Genomic DNA, 24,135 nt, shown 5'->3' with positions numbered 1-24,135 from the left:
CATTAGCGGCCCCTTGAGTGGGGACTGACCAGGGCCAGGGCTGGGGGCCTAGCTCAGCAGCTCAGAAGGAAGTCCCTCCACCCACCACCCCTGGCGTCCTAGTACCCTGTCCCCCAACATCAGGGACTCCAAAAGATCATAGCCCTGTTACCTACGGAATCAGAAGCGGGAAGGGGAGGAGGGACTTCGGCAAAACCAGCCTCTACCTGGGCAGCACCTCCAGTCTGCGCCTCCCCCACGTTCTCCTCATCAGACTCACCGTTTCATGGCCCCGTGTTTCAGTGCCAGGCCAACCTGCACAGCTGAGTCCCAGGACGAGGGGCCGTAAGCACTCATCTGAAAGTCTGGCCTCCACGTCCCCTGCCCCCTCTCTCTGCTACCACAGTGCCCTCTGCCCACAGCCTCGAGGTGCCATCCTTACACGGTATCCCCACTGTGCTGGGGCACCGCTCTGATGAGCTACTCACAGATCAGCACTGTCCATCTCCCAGGTGACAAGCAGGTGCTCCTTTGGGGGACCCTCAGTGACTTGTCTCAGCACAGGGGAGATCTTGGAGCACAAAGCCAGAGGCCAGGGAATAGGCAAGTGCTTGCCCTGTCTGGAGGTGGGGAGAGTGAGCTCCCCGTCCCTGGAGGTGTGCAAACACAGGCAGCACCCAGGCCTCATGGTGGCAGGTGGAGGCAGAAGCTCACACATGGAGAAAGGTAAATGTTAGGCTGGATGATTGAAGCCAGGTAAGTAATTTGCTTCTCCTGAGAAAGAATATGAGATGTTAGGATCTGAGAACCCCCTTGGGAGGGCCGGAGGGTTCAGTTGTCTGATCTCCAGCCCTTGCCCTGGAGGTGCTTCCACAACAGGGGAGGGGCAGGGGCAGAGGAGGGGAGGGGGAAGGGCCCGGGCAGCTGGAGACGGAGGTAGGCACCAGCTTGAGAACTCAGCCTGGTGTGCTAAGGGCTGCCGGTCCCTGGCACTGCAGTGACCCCTCTGAGACACCACAGGAGCAGTGACGGCGAATGTTTGTGCTGTGCCCTGGACCCCGGGCTCAGTGCCTTCCCTGTCATCCTCCTCCTGTGCTCATCCTGAGAAATGGGTACCCTTATTCCCAGGTGAGGCACCAAGACTCTGAAGTCCACCAAGACTCTGAAGTCCAACAACTTGCCTGAGGTCACACTGTTTCTCTCTCCGGTCTGATCCCAGAGGACATGTCGTGTGCCAGATGGGGCTGCAGAGCCCACCCGCAAGGTCTGCACATTTCAGCACCTGTGCAGCTCCTTGTTCAAATGGAAGCTTATGCACAAGCTCTTTATGTCACCCAAAGAAATGCAGAAAAGGAGAGGCACCCTCGTCCCACTCCAGAGATGGCCAGAGCCTGCAAGGAGAGGCAACCTCCTCCCACCCACACCCTTGGCTGGCGCTCGGGCCGGCAGGACTTGGGGCCTCTTCTGGAGGAGCGGCTGCCCTGGGCAAATCGGTCAAGCATCTCATCAGAGGCGACAGACTGAGGCAGGGATCTGGGAGCCCAGAGAAATTAGAAGCTGCCTTGCGCCTGTCTTCTGCCAGCTGCCACAGCTGTCACTCAGGAAGTGGGCCTGAAGCAGGGGCTGGGCCCCTGATGCCCCAGCCAGTCAGCAGCCTGCCCAAAGGGGGAGACCGAGGCCCAAAGGGGACCAGGGGCAGGGATCGCTGTCATTTCCTGGGATGGACACGACCAAGTTCTTCTCGCCCTTGCCCAGGCTCAGTTTCCCCGACCAAGCCTTCTTCCCTGGAGCAGTGGTTCTAACCCTTGGAAGCTCCTGGGAAGCTTTTTAAAAGTGCCCTTGCCCAGGCCCCAGCCAAGCCGACTCTCTGGGGTGGGGGGGCCTGGGTGGGTGCCTGAGTCTGTCTCTCCCAGGCCAGGTTTTTCGCACTTATTGACATCAAACCCTGCCGCAAGGACTAGAAGCTTCTCTGCTCCTATGGCCATGCCTCCCTCTGTCTGCCAGACCATTTCTGGGCCCAGGGTAGTGTGAGAGCCAGAAAGGGAGGCTCTAAAGGTCCAGCTCTCAGCAACATGTCCCAGCACTGTGTGTGCCAGGGACAGAGGTACCAGGCACTGTCACCTTTGTCATCTCATCAGATCCCAGCAATCCTCGGTTGGGTAGTGGTAGAGTCAACCCTATCTTACAGAGGAGGAAACTGAGGCAGGACTGGGTGTCACACCCAGGGCACAGAACTGGTAACAGCAGCCGGGTTTCATGCCAGCCACAATGGACTCCAAGTTCAGTGCTCTTTTTCTACCACCAAGCTGATTCTCAAGGAGTAACAAATTTAAGGAGTTGTCCCTTTCACCCTGTTTCCCTCTCATGGACTCTGCCTCCTGCTCTGTCCTGTCTACACCTGTCACCTGTGGGAGCTGGGCATCTAAGGGCTCAGAGAGGGTACTCAGGGGAAGGCAAGATCAGAGCAGACAGGGGCCTCTGGGTCCTGGCCCGCACCCCTCATGGCTGGGTCTGCATCTGCAGGTCTATAAATTCCATTATTCATCAAGTGACTGTGAGTTTTCCCGGATGATGAATATTTTATTCATCTCCACACACTGTCCCCAGCGGGTTCTTGGAACAATATTGTTCCCTAGCCAAGGATCAGAGGCCAGAGCCTCTGCCCTCCCTGGATGTGCCCTTCCCCCACCAGCACCTCCCTGCCTCCCCCAGCAGTCCCCAGGTTTGGGCAGGGCTGCGGTCAGTGGCCCCAGCAAAGCCTTGAGCTTGGTGCTTGCCCTCCCTCCATTTTGATATCCTCTTCTGGATAATGGGTTCATGTATTGCCTGTCAGGCCCTCCCGGATCCTTCCACAACTTTACCCAGTATGGCTTGGCCCTGGGCTCTGCCAGTAGCTCTCCCTGGTGCTGAATGTGGGTGGCGACAGGTTGCTGGGGAACATGCTGGTTTTGAGATGAGAGGGCTCCAGTCTCTGGCAGGGAGGCAGGCAGCCTCTGGACAGGGTAGTCCCCACTTCTCTCCTCTTGCCTCCCTGCCACTTGGTGGATTCTCCCAGAGTCACAGATGGGGCACCTCTCCTCGGGTTTCCGGCACCCTGAGACAAGGACTAGTGGGGGAAGTCTGTGGAGACCCCTCTCTGGAGGGCCCACGAGTCTCCTGGTGGCACCCCAGGGAGTGCAGTGTGATGGCAGCGGCACCTTCCCCAGATGGGGGAGTGACAGACACAATTCACACCCTGTGATCTCACCATCTGCTCCCCTGTGACGTGCAGAGGAGAGGACGGGGCTGCAACGCCGAAGGGCGGGCGGGCTGGTGTGTGATCCTTCGTTCATTCATTCATTCTCTCATTCATTCTTTCAGCAGATGTTCATCCAGCCCCTGCCACTTTCCCAAGCCCAGCCCAGTCCTGTGCCAGGCGCTCGGATCTGGGAGGTGCAGACCCGGACCCTGCCCTCCAGAGCTGAGTGGGGTCCTCACACATCTCTGAGCTTTTGCCCACCCTTGCTCCTCCTTCTGGAGTTCCCTTGACTCGTAGTAAGAACCACCATGTTCCGTGCCTGAGCACTTCGCGTGCAGGAACTAAGCATTCACTCTGGGGGCTGGATGTGTTCCTATTTAACAGGTGAGTAAGCTGAGGTTCAGAGACACCCAAAGGCACATGTCCAGCTCTGGGTTCTCCATGCAGAGCTCTTACTGCTCATGGCACTGCCTCCTCAACCGAAAGCCCCGTTTCCATGTCCTTCCTCTGTAAAAACTGCCCCCCCCACACCTGCCCTTCAGCAGGCAATGAGCTTCGGCCTTAATCATGCTGCCCAGCCCTCTGGCGCTTGCTCTGTGAGCCCCAGGTACAAGCAGCTCCCCCTCATCCTCTGACTCCCAGCCTGGCTTGCTCGCAGGACCTAGCACCCAGGGGCTGCCCACCAGAGGGCCAAGGAGGTCGATGAAGGTTCCCAGAGGAGGTGGCGTTCCTCTGACCCTGGAAGGGCAGGGAGAGAGCAGCATGGCCCAGAGCCTGGATTCCCATCCCACCCCTACCCAGCTCCTGCCTTGAGCTTGAACCCCAGCTCTATCTCATAACTCTGCATGACCAACCTGGTCCCTTCAGCTCCCTGAATGGGGTTGCCCTTGACCGTGAGTGGGGTGTGGCCAAACTGCCTTCAGAGTCTTAGGGGACTCTGTGCAGGTCATATGCACAGCCCAGGTGTAGCCCAGGTGCAGCTGGTGGCGTGTGGAAGCTCCCTGGACACACAGCCAGCTCCATGGGCCTCCATAAATATGCCTGAGGTCAAGAATGGCCCAAGCAGTGGGTGCACCACGACCTTGGTGCTATAATCTCTTGGTGCTATAAACCTGGAGGGTCCTGTCCCTTTGGCCTGGTGGGAGCCTGTCCCAGGGAGCAGCCTGGTCACAAGATGGTCACAGACCAAGGCTGAGGCCAGGAGGAGGGCCCATGTCTTAGCAGACACCCACACCTTCCCTCAGCACAGACCTGCAGGTAGTGCTAGTCAGGCCCACACAATTGATTTTTGCTTGATTTACTCGGGGACTGTTTCTGCCCGTCCTTTGAAGATTCTCTGCCTGGACAGCACGGCGGGAGCCACAGGGGATGCAACGGGAGCTCCGTCTGGCGAGCGCCAACATGCTGTGTGGCAGCCTCTTGGAAAGTCACCAGGAGCTGGGTTTCCCACCAGCCCCTCAGCAGGTCCCAGCCCACCTTCCCTAGACGTGGGGGTCCTGATTTAGAACTGGCTAGCCACTCAGTAAACACCAAAGGATTGAGCTGCTGTCATTCACACTCCCCATCAGTACGTTGCAGCTATAATTATTATTATTGCATATTCCTTGGGGGGGGTTTTATGCTAATAGTAAACTCCCAAGAGACACAGGGAGGCCCTGCCAGGCACCTCTCATATGTTACATCTCTTCATCTTCACACTGCCCGGGAGGTAGCACTGCCACCCTCACTTCACGAGGGAAACCGAGGCCCCAGGAGGTTAAGGGAGGTGACTAAGTTCCTACAGCAGCAGCCCCAGGTCTGTCTGGCTCCGAGGTCCAGGTTCTTTCTTCCCCATTCCTCTGCTCCAGCAGAAGACCCGAGGGAGCTCAAAGCACTCAGTTCTAAGGGTGGAACGTCAGACCCGGGACTGGTGGACTAGGAGGGCTTCGGGAGGGGCTTTTCTGGGGCCTCACACAGCCCCCAGCCCCAGGTCCTAATGGGCACCCAGCTGGCCCATAGCGGCTGGGGAGACAGACAGACAAACAGCTGGGGTCCTTCCTGGCTTCTCTGCAGGTTGTAGATGCTGCTGGGAGCCGTGTCCACAGCCAAGTCCAAGAAGTGCTGGGGCCCAGGCCTGGCCCAGCCCAGCTCAGCCAAGGCTGGCATCTCTCCCTGAGCCCCTCTCCCCAGGCCATGCGACAGGGCTGTGATTAATCAGCGACAAAAGCAGAAAAACGTAATCAGCGTGGGAAGGGCAGGGCCGTAGAGGGCCGTGGCAATCAGCTTTCCCCTGGGGCCGAGGGCTGATTGGACCAAAGGGGGCAGGGAGGTGGTTCCGATGGGGCCTCAAGGGGCGGGGTCCGCAGCTGGGGCCATGGCGAGGCCAGAGGGTCAATCCCTCCTTCATAAATATGCATGGACGTCTGCGAACACAGGCCCACACCCAGGGGCCGCACACTGTCCCCCACCTGCCCACGGGTTCCTGCCCTCCCCTCCCAGCTTACAACCTTGGCACACACAGGTGTCCACACACACTCCCAGCATGCGTTCATCTGCGTGTGGACTCGAAAACACATGTACACACCCTCATGGATAACGGATACATGCACAGGCATACTGCTCCCACGAACACCTGACCCCTCACTCCACGCGCACACAAGCTCTGGGGCCTGGGAGAGCCCTGCACAAGTATTAGGTCTAACCTGGAGCTATGTGAACTGACAAAGCCTCACACCAGTCCCTACAGGCACCCAGCCACCTCTGTGTCCCGCACTGCCTCTGGGGCCTGGCTCCCTCTCTGCAGGCTGAGCAGTGGTGAGGGCTTGGGAAGGAGGCTCCACTGTTGGAGGCAAGGTCAGGTGCGCGGTCTCAGCCACAGGGCAGGGAAGCCTGCCCCAGAGCTGTCCCCAGCTCCTGCCTGCCGGCCCTGCCCCATGACCTTGGTCAACGCCCTTCTCTCTCAGCCTCAGTTTCCCCACTTTGGAGCCTCTCCTGGCGCCAACACTGTGTGATTCTCTTCGAGGACCCAGGCGCCTGGGGCAGACCTCCCCTCGCTGCCAGTTATCTGGTCCTCAGTTCCTAGCTCTCAGTTCATGGGGGTGGGGGCCAGCCAAGGGGCTGGAAGGGCCCCACCCCCACCTTAATTTAATCCTGGTGGCTGCGGACTTGGTTTGTATGGGCGCTGGGGGGGCAAGTTATCCTCCTCAGGGAGAAAGGGGAGCCCGGGACAAAAGGGAGAAGGAATCCCCGGCGGGCGACGGGCGGCCGCACAGGGGCCGGCGGCGGGAAGGGGCGGGCTGGGTTGGTGGGGGGAGCGCGAAGGGGGCGGGCGGCGGGCGGGGGAGGCGGGGAGCGCAGCCAGCGCGGCACAGAGCGAGCGAGCGAGCAGGGGAGGCTGCGAGAACCGGAGCGGCGGGCCGGGCGGCCGCGCCGGCGAGCGGACCAGCGGGCGGCGAGCAGCGCGGAGCGCGCGGGGCACCGAGGAGCGGGAACGGCCGGCGTAGCGCGCAGCGGCCCGAGCGGAGAGGCCCGAGCGGCGCCGCCCCCGCGGCCCCTGCGGGGCCCCGGCCGGGAGCCCGACGAGGGAGGGGACGGCATGGACCGGCGGCCCGGGGCGCGGGGGCGCTAGGCCCCCGGAGGGGCGCCCCCCGCCTCGCCGCCACTGCCGCCGCCGGGCCGCCCTCCGCAGCCGCGCGCCCTGCCCGCTCCAGCCGCCCCCGGGGCCGCCGCCGGCCCATGAGCCCCGACCTCAAAGTTTGCGGCGGGCGGGCGGGCGCGGAGCCTCCAAGATGCCGTTCCACCCGGTGACGGCGGCGTTGATGTACCGGGGCATCTACACCGTGCCCAACCTGCTGTCGGAGCAGCGCCCCGTGGACATCCCTGAGGACGAGCTCGAGGGTGAGTGCCCCGCCGGGACCTCCGCCCGCTGGCCCTCCTACCTGTGCGCCCAGGTGAAGCGCGGTCTAGGGGCGCAGGGGCGGGGGGCTGTCTGCAGGTGCCGCTTGCCAGGTGGGCACTCCAGCGAACAGCTGCGCGGGGAGGCAGGACGAGTTCGCACCTCTGGGCGCCGCGGTGGGGGTCGCCAAGGCGGAGGGGCGGCCCAGCCCCTGCCCGCGTGGTCCCCCGCGCTGCGGAAACTTGCCGGGCCCTGCAGCGGGGTCACGGGGCCGCGCAATCCGCGGTGACGGTGCGGCAACGCGGCGGGTTGGGTTGGGGGTCTGAGCTGTGTCCCCTCCGCCGGCCCGGCCAGAGCACCCGCATCTTGATCCCCTCCGCGGCGGCCGCCCGCGGCTCTGCGCTGGCATTGACATTCCGCTCGTGTCGCTTTTAAAATCCAGTCTGCTCGGGCAGCGAGAGAAGGGGAGAGGGCGACTGCCCTGCTCCTGCCGGCTCCCGGGATGCCCGCAGCCCCTCTTACGGCCGTAGCCCCTTCCCTACAGCCCTGCGGGGACCCCCAGCCTGGAGCGCCAGGAAGGCGGCCCGGGAGGTGGTGGCGACAACAAGTGGCCAGATTGGGCGGCTTGGTTGAGATAACCAAGCCTGGTAGGGAAAGGCAGAGAGGCCGGGACCTAAATCTGTCCCCCTGGAGTCCCTCCACCTCTGGACATGAATGGGGACCTTAGGCAGCAGGCTAGGCGAGATCAGAGCAGATGGCAGAGGCCAGGGTCCCTAGACAGAGGCTTCTGAGGAGCGATGAGACCCCTGGGGCCTGCGAGCTCTTTCCCTACTGGGCTAAGGACAGGTGCTCAGGTTTTCCCTCCCCCCAGACCTCCTGGGGTCCCATATGGAGTGGAGTGAGGGGCTCTGGGCTGATGGGAGTCTTGGCCCCCTGGGATCTGCTTGTCTGCTGTTGGGGGAGGGGCTGCGATCACCCAGAAGCTGGGCCTCTCTTCAGGTACCTTAGGTCCAGGGGTCTCTGTGATCTGGGACTCAACAGGGCCTTTGGGGGGTGCAGCTGAGACACCAGCGCAGTCAGGGATGATGGTGGGAGCACAAGCCATGGAGAGAGATCCAGCCTCATCCCCCAGCCCTGGAGGGAGCAGATCCTGGGGGAGTCAGATGGGATCACGGGGAAGATCAAGGGGAGAAGGCAGCTACCCCCACCCCACCCCACCCCCACCCCCGCACTGCACCACAGACTATGAGCCGCCTGCTTCTCAGCAAGTCCCCCCAAAAGCCTCCAGAGGTTGGGAGAGCCATGGAAATGGAGCCTGATGTTTGAGGTGGGCAGGACGGATGGATGGGTGCCGCTACTGGGTCTCTGGCCTTGAATTCCAAAGCCCAAGTCCCTGCCCTGTCTGGGCCGAAGCCCAGGAACAAAAAGTCTCATCCAGGGCTTGGGAAAAGGAGGGAGTATGATGAGGGACAAGAGGGCGGGGATGGGCATAGGCTTCTCTTCCCTAACGCTGTCTTCTCCTGCCCTGGGCCACTGCAAACCTCTACCAGTTTCCCCTCCACAGACCCTCACCCACACCTTCCTCCTGGCTACGCGGGCAAGGGTAAACATTGTCCCCCTACACCGGCAGCTTTCCCCTCATTCCCTCCCCTTGCTCCCAGCACCCCACCATGACCCTGGCAGCCCTGCTATGGGCCTCAGTTGTCCCTCCTCTCCTGATCTCCCAGCCCTGGAGTACAGACCCCAAGGAAGGGGAGAAGCTGAGGAGGCTGGGGTGCAGGGGTGAGCAGGGCACAGGGCGGGCAGTCCAGGGGCAAAGAGGCCGCAGGCTCCCCTTGGACCGCATGGCGGACATGCTGGCAGGAGCCCAGGAACGTTAGTCACCAGCCACACCAAAACGCACTCCCTGCTTCTCTCCTGTCCACTTCTCCTGGGCCCTGTGAAGCAGAAGGACCTGGCACAGGGGGCATCTGAAGGACAGAGCCCTCCCTGGGGTGGGCGGGGGGGGCGTCATGGAGCAAGCAGATGCCTGGTGGCCCCAGCCCATCTCCCGGCCTGCGGGCAGCCATGGATGAAGACAGGAAGTCCTCTGTGATCGGCCCCCTTGTTGGCTGCAGGCACTCTGGAAGCCCTTCTCCTAGGAGACCAAGTCTCTGCAGGCCCCAGTGGGCCTTGAGTGCCAGGGGTGGGTGGGAAGGGTGACCATCCACAGCACAGATCCCCCCTCTGCCCCCTCCACCTCCCCAGTGCCTCATCAGTGCTCCCGCCCCAGGGTAGTGGGGGTAAGGCCCAGGCTCTTTGCTGGGAGGATGCCCATCACTGGGGGAGCCACACATGCCGAGGAGAGGGAGCCCGGTAGCTTGGGATGAAATGCTACAGACAGTATGTGCCTGCCTGCAGAAATCCAGGGGGTGGTGAGTCCGAGGGGGGAGGAGGACTAGGGAGGGAGGTGGAGAGCACCGGTTAAGGTGAGGGCTTCCTAGCCAAGCAGTGGTGGTTTCGAGTTCTTTGCTCCCTCAATTTATGGAGTGACCATGGGCAATCACTTACCTCTCTTGCCTCGGTTTCTCCATCTGTAAAAGGGGGTTGACATTGCCCCTCCCCAGGGCTGCCAGTGACAGAGGATGTGATGAAAGTGCTCAGCACAGGGCCTGGCATGCAGTGGGGACTCGGGGACCGGGACGCAGTAGCAGGGAGGCTGAGGGGTGGGGGTCAGGGAAGGCCGATGAGGAAGGAACACGGGATATGCAGGGGGGCCAGGCCAGAAAGGCAGGCTGGGGGAGAGGGTGGGTGGAAATGGCCTTGAAGGTCTGGCAGAGGCACCTGGGGACCCTTGGATGGCAGTTGGCAGGGTAGACGTGGCTCGGCAGAGCTGGTCTGGGTCCTCCAGCCTCCCTTGAGGTGGAGGTACAGGATCTCCCAGATTCTCCCTGAGATGCACACAGCAGAGCTCCCCTGGCCTGTGGCAGTGCTGAGGCTGACCCCAGTGGCATCGACGGGCTTGAGCACCTGAGGGTGGGAATTGGGGCAGCTGCAAGCCCTAGACTGGCCCTCCCTCTGAGAGGGGAGGAGGAAGACGGACGGACAGGCAGACAACCACCAGGGCAGAGGTCTGGGCTTGACACTTGACCTGCTCAGTCAGATGGTGGAGCCTGCAATGAGAGTGGCCAAACGGGGGCGTTCGGGGTATGGGGGGGCAGAGGAGTCCCTTTTCCTGCCCCTCTTCTCTGCGAGCCCAGCAGCCGCCTCTGTCAGGCTGGAATCTCAGGGAGGCCAAAGTGCTGGGGTGCGGAGCCAATGCCGCGGAGAGTGGCTGTCGCCGCAGAGGACAGACACTGCCCCCCTCAAAGTGACCTCCAGCCCACGCACCCCCTCTCTGGACTCTGGCTCCCTGACAGTGCTGGCATCCCTTGGGGGCGGTTGGGGACTCAGGCCCTAACGCAGCTTCTTGGGCCGGGGAGGGGATTGAGGGCGTCAGGCTGGAGGTGGCAGGTAGGGACCAGTGTCGGCCCGGAAACCCAGAGGCCCTGCCAGCCCTTGCCTGGGCCAGGCTTCCCCATGCCAACGTGGAGCACGGCAGGCTTTCCCTGGCCTCGTGGGGAGCGAACACAGTGAGGCTTTCGGGGAAGCGTGCCCAGCTGGGATGTGCCGATGGCGGCAGCAGCAACAGGACACCCACCCCACTCTGGGAGCCCCCAGCAGAGTCCAGGCTTCAGAGATGGGGCAAGAGTCACGTTCCCATCTCACAGGCGAGGCTCTTGAGGTTCAGAGAGGGAGGTCACTCGGCTGCTGAGTGGCAAAGCCAGACTTCAAGCCTGGGCCCCCGAGTCTTGGCACCAGCAAACAGGAAGGCCGGCCTGGTGCTTGAAGCTCCCCTAGTCCTCCCTCTCCTTCCGGCTCTGCCAGAACGTCTGGGATGTTCTGATTTATAGCATCGTGTTCTGAGCCAGGCCCAGCCCCAGCCAAGCACTTACATGCTTGATTTTCTTATTTAGTCATTTCCGCAGCCCCATTGTACAGGTGAGCAAACACCCACTCAAAGGCACCCGACCAGGATGTGGGAGAGCTGGGCTCTGACCCTGAATCTGTGTGACTTAGTGCTGATTCTCTGGCCGAGAAGGTGATCCCCGAACTTGGCCTCAGAAATCAGCTGGTGCTGGGTCACAGCTCTGAGCAAGGGCGAGGACACAGAGTAAGACTGAGGTTGTGAGCCAGGCGTGCCAGGGAGGAGTGGCTGAGGCGACACATGAATGAGGAGGTGGCGGTCTTTGGATTGATCTAGTGGTCTTGGAAGGTTAGTCCTGCCTGAGAAAGGGCTGCCCCTGGGCCTGTCGCCTGCCCACGGACCCCAAGATTCACCTGCCCTCCACTGTCTCCTGTGCATTTTCTCAGGACTTTTAGAAGGAGATCAGGGGCTCCAGTTGAAGCAGCCCTGGGCTCTGGGAGCCACACCTGGCCCCTGTCAGTGTGGGAGGGGCAGCCTGGACCCCAATTCATTGCAGGGGAGAGAGCCAGCACCCACTGCAGGTCCAGGGTTTTGCCATCCCACCCTGAGCTCTCCCGACCAAGCACCCAGAAGGATGGGGTGCCTGCCTTGGGTTCCCCAAACCAGCCCCTGACCTGGGTGGGTCTGAGGATGGTTCCCCCACCCCTGACTTCGGCTTGATCCCCCTCCTCTGGGTGGCCCATGGAGCGAGGGGGTCCTTAGGGACTGCACAAGGGGGCAAGCAGCATCCTCAGCCTCCCTTCCTGCTTCTTGCCTGCTTGGGGAGTAGAAAGCAAACGCCTGCCCTTACTAGGATCATTTGTAAACTAAGGGTAAATGGGCTCTGAGCGATGACCCCACACCAAGTGGAGCATGAACTTCTGGTCAGCTCCTTTGTGTGTGTGCTCCAGATGGGTGGGCTCCCTGAATCAGTCATTCATTCACTTAACCACTTATTAGCAAATGGTTATGCTTGAATGACAGGCACCGTTCCAGGGAGCGGGGACACAGCGGTGAACAAGACTGACCTGGCTCCTGCTCTCATGGCGTCTCATAGTTCACAATCTGATGTGGTCAGGAAGGAATCCTTGGGGGAAGAGTGGGGTCTGTGGGAGCCCAGAGGAGGGCCAGAGTCAGCTGGGGGGGCGGGGGGGGGGCTCCAGGGAGGTGATGCCATCCACGCTGGGAACCAGGGATGTATCAGAATTCACCATGGTGAAGGGAAGAGCATTCCAAGCAAAAGGAGCCTCATATACAAAGGCCTGGAGGTGGAGCAGCCCTGGTGCCCACCATGACTGAGGTGGGCAGAGCCCATGGCTGGGTCAGGAGACCAACAGTGCCAGCCAGAAACCTAAGTGTGTGTGTGGAGGGCTGGGCAGAGGGTGTGCCTGGCTGCATGGTCAGTGCCCTCCTCTGAACCCAAAGACTCCCAGGTGATTGGAATTCCCTCAACAGCCTCTGTAACTGCTGGGCCTCTGCTCACACACCTCTGGGGATGGGGAGCTCACTACCTCCTCCGTGGCCCTGGAAAATTCAGGTGGGAGTTGGCCTGGAGTTCCCAGAGTCCAGGGTTTATAGAAGCCTCTGGGCCTGGCCCAGATCTCCCTTCCCAGCTGCTCTCCTGGCCAAGGGGCCACTGGTTAGGAGACCAGGTTCTCAGGACCTGCCTGGGATGGGTAGGGGGTGGTCCAGAGTCAGAGGGTCTGGGGGCCTAGGCAACTCAGGTGTGGCCCACTGACTCTGTCTTGGCCTGCATGTCAACTGGAACCTCCAGGCATTGGCTATAGATGCCAGGTGGGAAGAGCCTGATGAAGTTTGGGGCTTCAGCCAAGCCACCTTGCCGTGTGGCTTGGGACACATGGCCACCCTCTCTGGGCTATAGTGGGTCCAGCAGAATCAGGGGATGACCCCAAGGTGCAGGATCCCACAGTCAGTTTCAGGGGCTCACAGACCCTCTAGGCCAGGCCTGGGCCAGCCTAACTCCTGCCCTCACCAGAAACAGCCCTGACCCCACACTGGCCACCTAGCCTCTCTGGGCCTCATTTTCCAGGCAGGCAGCATGGAGCATCTCATCTGTCTCTCCTTCCAAATGCACGCACGCACGCTCGCACGCACGCTCGCACGCACGCATGCACGCTCGCACGCACGCACATGAGCTCACCTCTGCCCGCGAATTGAACAAGGAGACCCCCGGGAGCTGGAGCAGAGAGGGTGGGAGTGGGTTGAAATTCACTCCCCATCAATGGGAAATGTTCTGTAGGACCCTTCTTGGGCTGAGTAACAATGAAGGGACAGCAAACAGAGAAAAAGAGGTGAAAAAAGGGTGAACTGGGGAGAGGTTAGGACCCTTCAACCCTCAACAGTTCCTGGATGTCCTTGGTAAAACCCTTTCATCCTTACACCATTACCGCCCATTTTACTGTGGGTAAGACTGAGGCTGGCCCAAGGTCACTCACTGGGTTGCTTGTTCCCAGGCTCCCAGCCCAGTGCCTTGCTCCCCACCCCTGAGTCACCCAGGTCCTCAGGCCTGTCTCCCCCTCCATACAATGGCGGGGAGTGACCCCCCGCACCTGAGCTGGCCTGGGGCTGCTCCAGCCCTCCTCTCTCTTCCCCCAAACCTTGGGCTCCATCTGGGAGGCAGTCTGCACTGAGCTGTCAGCCCATTAGCCCGGAGCCGCCATTAATGAGTGCTGGCTGGTGTTAAGGAGCTGAGCCTGGGGAGGAAGTGTGATGGGGATGATGGGAGGGGGATGGAGGAGGGGTGGTAGGCAGGGAAGCCTACGGCAGCTCACAGAAGACTGGCTGCCTAGCCCGGCGTCCTCCCCTGCACCGTGGGACCCGTGGTATCGGCCACACGGGGTCGTCGTGAGCACGCCTGAAGAGGCTGTGGGAGCCTGGCACGCGGAGCCGGAGACCCCCGGGGCGGTCTTGTCACTGCCGCGGGGCCTGGGCACCTTTGCTGCCTGCTTGGCCTGAGCTCCAGGGAGGCAGCGCTGTAGTGGACTCTTGAGCCACCTGCCAGTTCTCTCTGACCAGACCTTCGGGCTCTAGAGGGGAAGGGGGGATTCTCCATCCCGGTCTCAGGATGTGGCATCTGGGATCCTGGAGGTCTGGGGAGTGGGCTGTTGGGGACAGGAGTGAGGTCTTGACCTGCTCTGCTCCTCCCACAGAGATCCGAGAGGCCTTCAAAGTCTTCGACCGCGATGGCAATGGCTTCATCTCCAAGCAGGAGCTGGGCACGGCCATGCGCTCCCTGGGATACATGCCCAACGAGGTGGAGCTGGAGGTTATCATCCAGCGGCTGGACATGGATGGTGAGCCCTGCCCCCTGGCTGTTTCCTCACCCCTCACCTGGTGGTGGGGGGCAAGTCTGGGGCCTGAGCCCATAGGGGGCCTCTCACTCTCCCCACTCCCAGCCAGCCTTCCAAGCCCATGGCTTGGGTTTGCAGCCAGGTCTGGCCCCATTTCTCAGCCTGGAGAATTGAGGCTAGAGAGAGTGTGACAGCCCCAGCCATACCCAAAGGTTGGAGATTCTGCCCCTCTCACTCTGTGTTCCAAGAAATTTTTAAAGTACAGGAAAGCAGAACGGATATACTAAATACCCCATTTCCCATCACCAAAAATAAAAAGTCAATTTAGTTGTAAATATTTGCCACCTGGCATTTAATCAAGGAAAAACTCATAAGAACCAGTAATGCCCAGTGCCCTCCGCTCATCCTCCTCTGGCTGCCTCCCCCACCTCCTCTCCACCCAGAGAGCAGGTGATGACCTGGGCAGGCGGTCCCCCATCCTGAGCTTCATTTCCTGTCTGTGTGGTGGGGAGGATGTCCGGCCCCACCCCTGCTCCGGGACAGCAGCAGGGTGCTGGGAAGCCATGTAGGGTTCAGAGGGAAACGTGTCTCCCACACGCAAGGCCTGCTCAGGGCCCACCTGCTGTGCGCCCCCCCCCCACTCCCCACCTTGTCAGGTGGGGCCTCAGCACACGCGGTGGCTTCAGCATCAGCCCAGAGACTGGCACATCAGGCTCTGAGGAGGGGACCTGCCTGAGGTCCCATGGTGGCCCAAGGTGCCCAGGTGCAGCCTCACCAGCTGACTGGAACTGTGCCCGCTCTAGGTGATGGCCAAGTGGACTTCGAGGAGTTTGTGACCCTTCTGGGACCCAAGCTCTCCACCTCGGGGATCCCAGAGAAATTCCACGGCACTGACTTCGACACCGTCTTCTGGAAGGTACTCCCTGGCTGATTGGGACCCAGGGCTGTGTGCACAGTGAAGGGCTGTACTGGGCCAGTGAAGGGTCGGGCCCACACCATAAAGGGGGGGATGACACCCCCAGGCTCTGTCCATTGGACGTCTTGTCTCCCAGCGGGCCATGGGGTTCCCTGGGGAGGCTGGTGTTGGTCGAGGACTCAGAGAATGGAGTGAGTGGTTCCCAGCCCTCCAGAATCTGGAGGCTTGTCACTGGCTTGTGTGGCTGCAGGTGCTGGGCGGGGGGGACTGTGGTGGTGCTGGTGGCCAGAGCGCTGTGTCTCCCCCCACCCAAGTGTGACATGCAAAAGCTGACCGTGGACGAGCTGAAGCGGCTGCTCTACGACACCTTCTGTGAGCACCTGTCCATGAAGGATATTGAGAACATCATCATGACGGAGGAGGAGAGCCACCTAGGCACAGCGGAGGAGTGCCCCGTGGACGTGGAGAGTGAGTGACCCACCCCGGGACCCCACGGGTGGGCCAACTGCTCGGGCAGGGGAGGAACCAGGGGCTTGCAGAGGGGGGCCGGGGGCCTCCTTGCCTGCCCCAAACCTTGCGTCCCCGTGTGCCCCGCGGGACGAGCCCATGTGCAGAAGGGCAGACGGCCCCTGAGTCCGTCACTTGGCTGTCCCCTTCTCTCTCTGGTGCTCCCCGGCGGCGGGCGGCCACAGCCTGCTCCAACCAGCAGATCCGTCAGACGTGCGTGCGCAAGAGCCTGATCTGCGCCTTCGCCATCGCCTTCATCATCAGCGTCATGCTCATCGCAGCCAACCAGGTGCTGCGCAGCGGCATGAAATAGGCGCCACCTGGGCGCCCCATGGGGCGCGCGGTGCGTGGGGCCCCCTCCACACCCACCGCCGCCCACAGTCCTCTCCCTCCACCAACTCCCTGGGCCACCACCGCGTGTACTTCAGGGCCTGGGCGTCCAGCGGCACCACCCCGCCCGCCCCACAGGCCTTGCATGGAGCTGTGGCCCAGCTGCAGAGGGCCTGGTGGTGGCTCTGAGGACGGCCCTGGCCCTGGCCCTGCCTGCACCCTGCCCTGCCCCACCCTGGCCTGTATGTAGCACTAACTTTTCTCGCTGTGCAGGGGCTCCTGGGAAATTAAGGAGGAATTTATACAGGGCCCAGTAGCTGCAGGTCCCTTGGGCAGGAGGAGGCATTGTGTGCCCAGGGCCACATAGCCAACCCAACCCTGGTCCCTCAGGTCTGCCCAGGGCCATGGAGGGGAGTGCAGGGGACAGAAAGCCTCCTCCTGGAGGGCAACATGAGGCTGGGGTCTCCTGGGCCCTTCTCCCTGGCATGGCCTGAGGAAGACCCCGGCCTTCTGCTGAATCCCTTCCTCTGACCTTCCTTAGACTCAAACTCAGCCCTCCTCCACACACCCACTAGGGCTAGAGAATCAGCCCATTTCAAAGATGAGGACCCTGAGGCTCAGAGGGCTCCCAGATTTGGTCTCAGTTCCCCCATCAATGGTGATTTTTAGGCAGGGCAGAAGCTCACAGAAGATGGAGCATCTGAGGTGGCCCAGCTGCCACCTCATCCATCGGGCCCCCCACCAGAGGCCCAGTGACCTGAGGGCCACATTGCCCACGAGCACCCCAGCACAGTGGAGTGCAGTGGAGGCAGGAAGCAGAGTTGGGGCCCAGAGGCTGCGAATCCCCTGAGCAACCTATGTGGTCTCCCTACCGACTGGGGGGCTCCTCCAGGGCAGAAGCCACCCCTGGTGTCAGTGCCAGGAAGTTCAGCCAGGCCACTCTCCCAAGCTCAGGGCCCGTCCTCCTGGGTCGCCCACTTCTCCACACCATCCAGGCTGGAGACCCGGCTCCCATCCCTGCCCAAGCTGTGCCGTCTCACGGTTGGGCAGCAGCTCAGCACGGGCTGATGTGGGGCCAGGACGGCAGACTGAGTCCTCAGCTCTCCTCCCCAGATCTGGGGCTACTGCGCGCCTGGGCGAGTCACAGCCACGCTGGCTGCCCCCTGCCCGGCTGTGCTGAGCCTCTGCCGGCTCCCAAGGGAGAAGGGCAGCAAGCACCGGTCACCCTGGAGAGGACCTCACCTCACTCCAGCCCTGCCCATCATCTGACCCAGGGCCAGAGCACGGAGCTGAGGGCGCCAGGCAAGGGGCAAGAGCAGCCGCACGATGGTGGTGACAGACTTTCTTTATAAACATCTGGAAGGAAGTCTTCTCAAGATGTCCCGTTGGGGTGGGGGTGGTGGAGCTGCCTGGCTCAGAGGCAGGACCAGGGCTGCACCTGGTTGAGGAGGACACTTAGGCCTCAGAGAGGCCAGGCCAGGCCCGGTCTTTAGTTTCAGATGCTCCATGGGGTGCAGCAGGAGGGGGCCTGGGTGTCCCCCGTACAAGCCCTTATCTTTATTGTGGCTGATTGGAGGGCTGACTAGGCAGGGATAAGGGACTCAGCCCCACTGGATGCTGGGCTGCAGGGGCCAGCCCCCAGGCGGGGGTGCCCGCAGGGATGGAGGAAGCTCCTGGACTGGTGGCCAGCCCACCGGGTACTGGAAGACGGTGGCTCTGATGGGTTCAGCCCTAGAGGGAAAGAAAAGAACAGAGAATTAGTGTGGAGCACAGCTCAGGCCCAGGCGGGGGCACCCCCCTCCAGCTCACCCTCCCCACCACCCCAGCTGTGGGCAGGGGCAGCTGCCTGTATCACCTTTCTGGAAGGCAGAGTCTCAGAAACACGCAGACCCTTTGAGCCAGCCACCTCACCTCTAGGATTGAGCGCAAGGAAATAGGGGGGCTGTGGGCAGAGACTGAGCTATAAGAAATGGAAATAACCTAAGTGTCCACCTCTGGGGGACTAATTAAATATATATGCACGTCCACAGCAGAGAATGCTATGCAGCCTGCGTGAGAATTAAGGCAAACTTATATGCACTGACGAGGAAAGGTGTCATGATGTATAATACTGTGTGAGTAGGGAGAAAAAGCAGCTTATAAAATAATGTATATAGCATGATACTATTTTTGTTTAAAGATATATAGCATATATAAATGCATAAAAAAAAACCTGGAAGACACAGCAAAATGTTAACAGTGGTTCTATCTGAGCGGTGCAATTATGGGTGATTTTTTTTTTACTTCTTTATACTTTTCAAGAAAGTTTTTCAAGCACGCAAGCCTTTGAAATGAGAAAAAAATATTGTCTAAAAATTTTTTAAAAGCCTTATTTCTCATGCTACTTACTCCCCTTCCCCTTAAGGTCCACCGCCCCAGGAGCCACCTCCTAAGGCCCGGGGCCTATCTGAAGCACCCACCCTGTGTGCTCAGCCCGGGGTGGCCCTGTCCTAAGGGAGCCGCTGAGGCGCACAGGCAGCCTCCCCACCAACTGCTCCACATTCCGATCCTTCTGGACTCGACCCCCACTCAGACTGCCGCTCCAGGGCTGCTCTGCCCCTCAGGCTACCTTGAACTCACTTGGGAGCTCATGTCACCCCTGTAGGACTGGAGCTCTCCAAGGGGGAGAGACCAGGGGATGGGGTGGCGTCCATCTGCTCCCGCAGTGCCCAGAGCCGGGCCTGGCACAGGGAGCCACCCAGTGAATGCTTGCTGATGACAAACAGCCATGCTGAGCGCTATTACTGCCTGGATACTACTCTGGGCCAGACAGCACAGCCGAGAGGAACCTCAAGAATCCTTACTGAACCCCACTTTATAGATGAGGCAACTGAGGTGCATGGAATCAGTCACGGGCCCAAGCGACACAGTCTAGAATGGGGGATGAGAGGCCGGAATGCCACCTACACGTGGGCCCCAGATGTTGGCCCCTCATGCTTCTGCCCCCAGCCCAGCCCAGCCCAGCCCACCCCCAGGTCCCACTTTCAGTGAAGGTGAGGCCCTGGCAGGCTCAGGGGCCCAGTGGCCAGGCCTCTGCAGGACGGGAGCGTCCCAGGCCCACTGAGAGGTTTGAAGCCTCAACCAGCCACCCCTCCTGGGCCTGACCTGCTGTCGGACCCAGAGCAAGGGCTTCAGGCAGCCCCGGTGCAGCCTCTGGGGCCTCCCGTGGCGCGAGGACAGGGGAATCCCTGCTCGGCAGCCTGCTGCCCACTGGAAAGCACAGAAAGCGGCTCCCAGCATGATTTATGGTGCCGGGGAGATTTTATAAACTCCACCAGGCGCAGAGAAGGGTGGGAATGGAGGAGGCTCCGCAGTTGCTGGAAGGGAGAGGCCCAGCTGCCAGCCAAGCCCCGGCTCCCCGTGGGGCTGGGGTGACCGCAGTTCTCCTGAGAGGGTGTGATCCATCGGGGAGCCCCTTCTTGTGAGCCTCAGGCCCTTCCTCTAGGACACGGGTCAGACTCCCGGGCAGCTGAGGCCTCCCGCCAGGAGAAGGGTGCGTTCCCCGGGCCTCAGACATGCGGGCCCTGAGGCCTTGGAGCACACCCCTCCAGTCTGCACGGAGCAGACGGGGACACAGGTGCGTAGGACTGTGCTCGTGGCTTCTCTCTTGGCCTGTCTGCCCCGTCACAGGGACAGGGCAGCTCTCTTTCACCTGTCCCCAGCTATGGTCCTAATTAGAAGGAGAGAGTCTTAGGGAGGCACCTGGGCCAGAACAGTAGCACCAGCCCTGAGAGGGGTGCAAAGGGGAAGATTAAGACGGATAAAGTCACAACCTGAAGAGCCAACAGTGGAAAGCAGGGGCGAGCACTGGCCTCGCAGGGATCAGCCTGCTCACCTGAGGCTGGCCCCTCCCTCCCCCTACTGTCTGCTCCCAGCAGGTGCCTCAGGGTCGGTCTGCTGGGGCACGGGGCGGGGGGGGGGGGGGGGGGGGGGTGGGGGTGGGGTGGGGGTGGGGGACAATGCACCAGGCTGGGGCCCCATTGAGCCTCCATCTCCCCTTTACAAGGATGGTTAGCCTGGCTCACCTTGAGGGCTCCGCTCAGCCTGTGAGGTCAGAGCCCTCGGGTCTGGGTGGCCCCAGGTGGGCCAGGCAGCCATCTCTGCCCTGTGTCCTGGGGGGAGGACACAGACACCCAGAGAGGAAGAGGGGCCACCAGACCCATCCCCACGAGGCGCCCACGGCACTAATACTCAGGAATAGTCCTGCAGGCCGGGACCCTGCTCCCCCAAATGCTCTCTCATGCAGCCAACATGTCCTGGGTCTGCACCAGGCTGATGACAGTGGGAGCTCAGGGCCGTGAGCGGGAGGCCCGGGGGTGGAAGGGGAGAAAGGGGAGATGTCTCAGCTAAAGCCTGAAGGATGAGTCTGACTTTGCCAGGCAGACGTGGTGGTGGTGCGGCAGTTCCAGGCAGAGGAAATAGTGTGCACAAGGTGCCCGCAAATCAGAAACGCCCCACCACACCTAACCAGCTGCCAGGCGTCCGGCAGGACTGACAAAGAGGCCAGATGGGAGAGGTGAGAAGGTGACCCTCAAGGGCCGTGGAGGCGGCAGGGAAGTTCTCCGGGGCCCTGCAAACTGGGCTGTGGAGTCCGGGTCCCCCCGACGGGGAGGAAGCCCAGGAGGGTTTCAGCAGGGCCGGGGCCAGGGAGTGTTCTAGAAGCTGGTTGGGGCTGTTGTGTGGAGGATGGACTGGAGGAGCAGAGGCAGGTAGGAGACCAGGAAGGGCTGCCGTGACGTCTAGGAGAGCCAGGGTGGGTGAAGGGCAGAGAGGGCACTGTTGCCACAGGGCTGCCTTGATGGTAGACTCAGGGAACAGAGAGAGGCAGCCTCCTGGCTGCAATCCACCCCCCTGACCCCGCGGAGTGGGGGCCAGGGACGCAAGGGCAGAGCCCAAAGCCTGTGGGCTGCAGGGGGTGGGTATCATTTTTCATGAGACCAACCTGAGGGGAGAGGGCTGAGGAAGACCGAGGCTGTGATGGCAAAAGCAATGATAAATGGTCACCTCCCTCCTAACAACCTCCTTTTCTCAAGGCTGGACTGGCCTGCTCTGCCCAGAGAGTAATTCATTTTGGCCCCAAGCCCTCAGGAGGCAGGTGGACTTGTGCAAAGGCACAGAGAACAAGTGGAAAAGCAGGTCCCCTGGAAGGGGCCAGGTTGGGTGGTCAGCGGGAGAGAAGCCCAGGGGATAGGGTTCAGCCTAGGGTGGTCCCCAGCGGCAAGCTCTATTCCAGTCACTGCCATCCCAGCAGCCGGCTACTGCCACTACCACTGCAGACTTCCGGCTGCAGTGGCCAACCACTGCACTGGCCCTTGGCCAGCCCTAGACCTGGTAACAGAAGTGGCCCAGGGTCCAAAGCCAGGGCAGGGACCTAAGCTCTCTCTCAAGTGACAGCTGAGTGCTGCTAAGGGTAGTAGGTGTGTGACCAAGGCAGTCACAACCTCCTGGAGGGGAAGAGATTCCTCAGCTACAAACCGGGGGCACCAACCCCCCTAAAGGCCGGGGCTGAGTGCCGGGCACACCACAGCACCAACACACCTGATTATCACGTGGTCACCACTCTTCCTGCGACTCTGGGCCCATCATTCAGCCTCAGTTTCTCCATCTTGTCCCCTAGTCCTCTGAGTCTCATGGTCACAGGCACGCTGCCTTAGAGAGCACAGGGACACATCTATCCCTAGGAAGGGACTTCAGGGCACCCATCTCTACCCACCCCCACGCCCCCTCAGCCCAGCCACAGGGTCTCCCTGAGCCCTCGGCACAAGCCCAGGGGGTGCCCAGGCCTCTGGGGCTCACTCCCAGCAGAGGAACCATGGTGGCGGAGCAGGGAGGCAGCTGGGTCCAGGGAGTGGGGGAGCGGGGAAGCCCCCAGAGTTCTCTGAGTGGCCTCAGCCCCGAGCTGGGGTGCAGGACATGGGTCCCTGGACCAGTCCCGAGGGAGGTGCCCACACTACCAAGATCACAACCACTTCTGACAGGACCAGACGGAAGGGATGTCACATTCCAACACAGGAGTCATGACTGTACTATATATTTTCAAGGTCGGGGGACAAACTGGGCACAGATTTAAAAACAATTAAAGTTAATTTTAAAATAGCTTAACAAGCTCTCCTCACTGAGGCACGGAGAAGGCAAGAAGCTTGGCCCTCATCTCCTGGCGGAGCCTCAAGGGAAGCCTCACCTCTCCCACAGACTGTCCCAGCCAGGCTGCTGTCCCATGAGGCTACCGGGTCCCAGTGCAGGACGGGAAAGGAGGCAGCCCAGCACGGGGTGACTTTACCAAGTCAGGCAGGTCACAGGCACATCCTTTAGCCCTTTTCCTCCCTTCTCTCTCTTTCAATACCTGGTAGAAGACCCCAGGAGCCCTGGCTTTGGTCTTGGCTGTGACCTTGAAGAGGAGAACCTGGGACGGCACACAGCACACACCTGTGGGCTCCTGACCCAGGGTGCTCCCCATACAAGGGGTAAAGCGCACCCTGTCCACTTCTGAGCATCCTGAGTGCTGGGCCCAGGCAGCAGCTGGGCCAGCCCCACCCCAGCCCCCTCCTCGAGGAGGCAGTGGGACAATGACAAAGAGCCTGTCACATGCCTGTGCAATCCCAGCTGTGCCTGCTCTGAGCTGTGTGCCCTTGGACAAGTCACATCATCCCATGAGCCTCACTTCCCCTTCTGCAGGGTCGGAGCAACCATGCCTATCTGGCAGGGCCTAGAGGGGACAGTGTGGTGACTGGCTTTCTGGGGCCTCAGTAACCACAGTCAGGCCTCTCCCTCTGGCAATGGACTTGGTGATGTGGAGTCAAGCTGGCTTGGCCACCTGCCCCCTTCAGCCACTGCAGACTCCACTAAGGCAGGGGGATGAGGCCTAGGCCAGGAACCTTCAGGCAAGTGCCCTTCAGCCTCTGGCCAGGGCCTGGGGACCCAAGAGCTCCCGATGGGGCCCCCACCTGAGGAGTCTTTTGGGGGCGCCTGTGTCTGGTCCCTGGGCAGTTTGTGGAGACAAGGGCAAGCTGGCTGGGGTCTTGCAACTGGAGGGCATGGGAGAAGGGGACCCACAGGGCCTGTACCTGCTGCTTGGGGCCGAGCTCAGCTGCTGGGCTCTCTTCTCCAGCCAGTCCTCCACGTGGACCTCAGGGAGCTCGGTGACGTCTAGTGGCCACTCCCTGGCCCACCTCTCCTCTGTGGGGATAGAGAGACAGGCAACTGAGGGGCATACTCACCCCCATCTGAACCCCACACTCTCACAAAGCAGCTGGAACCTTCCAGAGGCGGGGGGGTAGGCACGGGCTGGGAGGCCAGGAGCAGGTCCTCTGGCCTGTCCCCATCCTGCAGCCACCTCCCCAGGTAGCCCCTCTGGGCCTCACTCTGCTTCCCCATGAAGTGAAGGCAAAACACTGGCTGCCTCCCAAGCTTTTTGGAGTTGGACACAGGACAGTTGAGAGCCTGGTCCTCAGGAGGGGTCCAAACCTGGGGTCAGGGAGGCAGTGTGGGCTGCAGAACAGGGCAAAGCCTGTGCTCTCCCACCACGAGCCAAAGGCTCTGAAAGACCATGGCTGGAAGAGCTGGAGATACAGCTGTCACCAGGACTCGCTGGCCTGGCCCATAAGGCCTCACTTCCACCCTGGGAAAGCACCTAGAAACCTGTGTTTGTGGCAGGGCTGCTGCTACACTGTCATCAGATCCCCAGGGCAGGGCACTGCCCACAGGGTCTGACTGGTCGGAGGGGAGTGAGGCCTATTGGTGGATGAGGGTGAAGGCCAGGCCACCCCAGACGCTCGCTGGCTGCCCGAGGCCACGTGGACAGAGGAGCCGCACTGGATGGGGGCTCACATGAGGCTCAGTTTCTCCATCCATTCAGTGAGGGGCTGCATGCGAAGATCGATAAAGACCATCTAAGTGGGAATTTCCTTATCTCTAATTGGAGCAGTAGGAAGTGAATTTCCCAAAGGCAGACATGCC

At 61.3% G+C, this 24,135-nt stretch overlaps 2 protein-coding genes across 2 annotated transcripts in view; one reads left to right on the top strand and one right to left on the bottom strand.

The window, feature by feature from the left end:
* Positions 1-6,862: 6,862 nt before the first annotated feature.
* On the top strand, positions 6,863-18,370 carry CABP7 (calcium binding protein 7). Its single transcript, XM_004283743.4, has 5 exons — positions 6,863-7,093; positions 14,247-14,390; positions 15,191-15,303; positions 15,618-15,771; positions 15,996-18,370. Exons 1-5 carry the CDS (start codon positions 6,985-6,987, stop codon positions 16,121-16,123), a joined length of 648 nt encoding a protein of 215 aa, XP_004283791.1. The 5' UTR covers positions 6,863-6,984; the 3' UTR covers positions 16,124-18,370.
* The window catches only part of ZMAT5 (zinc finger matrin-type 5), a 25,471-nt gene continuing 18,803 nt past the window's right edge, over positions 17,468-24,135 (bottom strand). The window contains exons 5-6 of the mRNA XM_004283742.3: positions 23,244-23,355; positions 17,468-17,871 (exon numbers count right to left, since the gene is read on the bottom strand). Coding sequence (XP_004283790.1) covers positions 17,742-17,871; positions 23,244-23,355 — 242 coding nt within the window. The 3' untranslated portion in view covers positions 17,468-17,741. The remainder of the gene's footprint in view (positions 17,872-23,243; positions 23,356-24,135) is intronic.

The sequence above is a fragment of the Orcinus orca genome, chromosome 15 (assembly GCF_937001465.1).
Source record: "Orcinus orca chromosome 15, mOrcOrc1.1, whole genome shotgun sequence".
NCBI lineage: Eukaryota > Metazoa > Chordata > Mammalia > Artiodactyla > Delphinidae > Orcinus > Orcinus orca.
The sequence above is the reverse complement of the archived record's forward strand: the minus strand, read 5'-3'. Positions and strand labels throughout refer to the sequence as shown.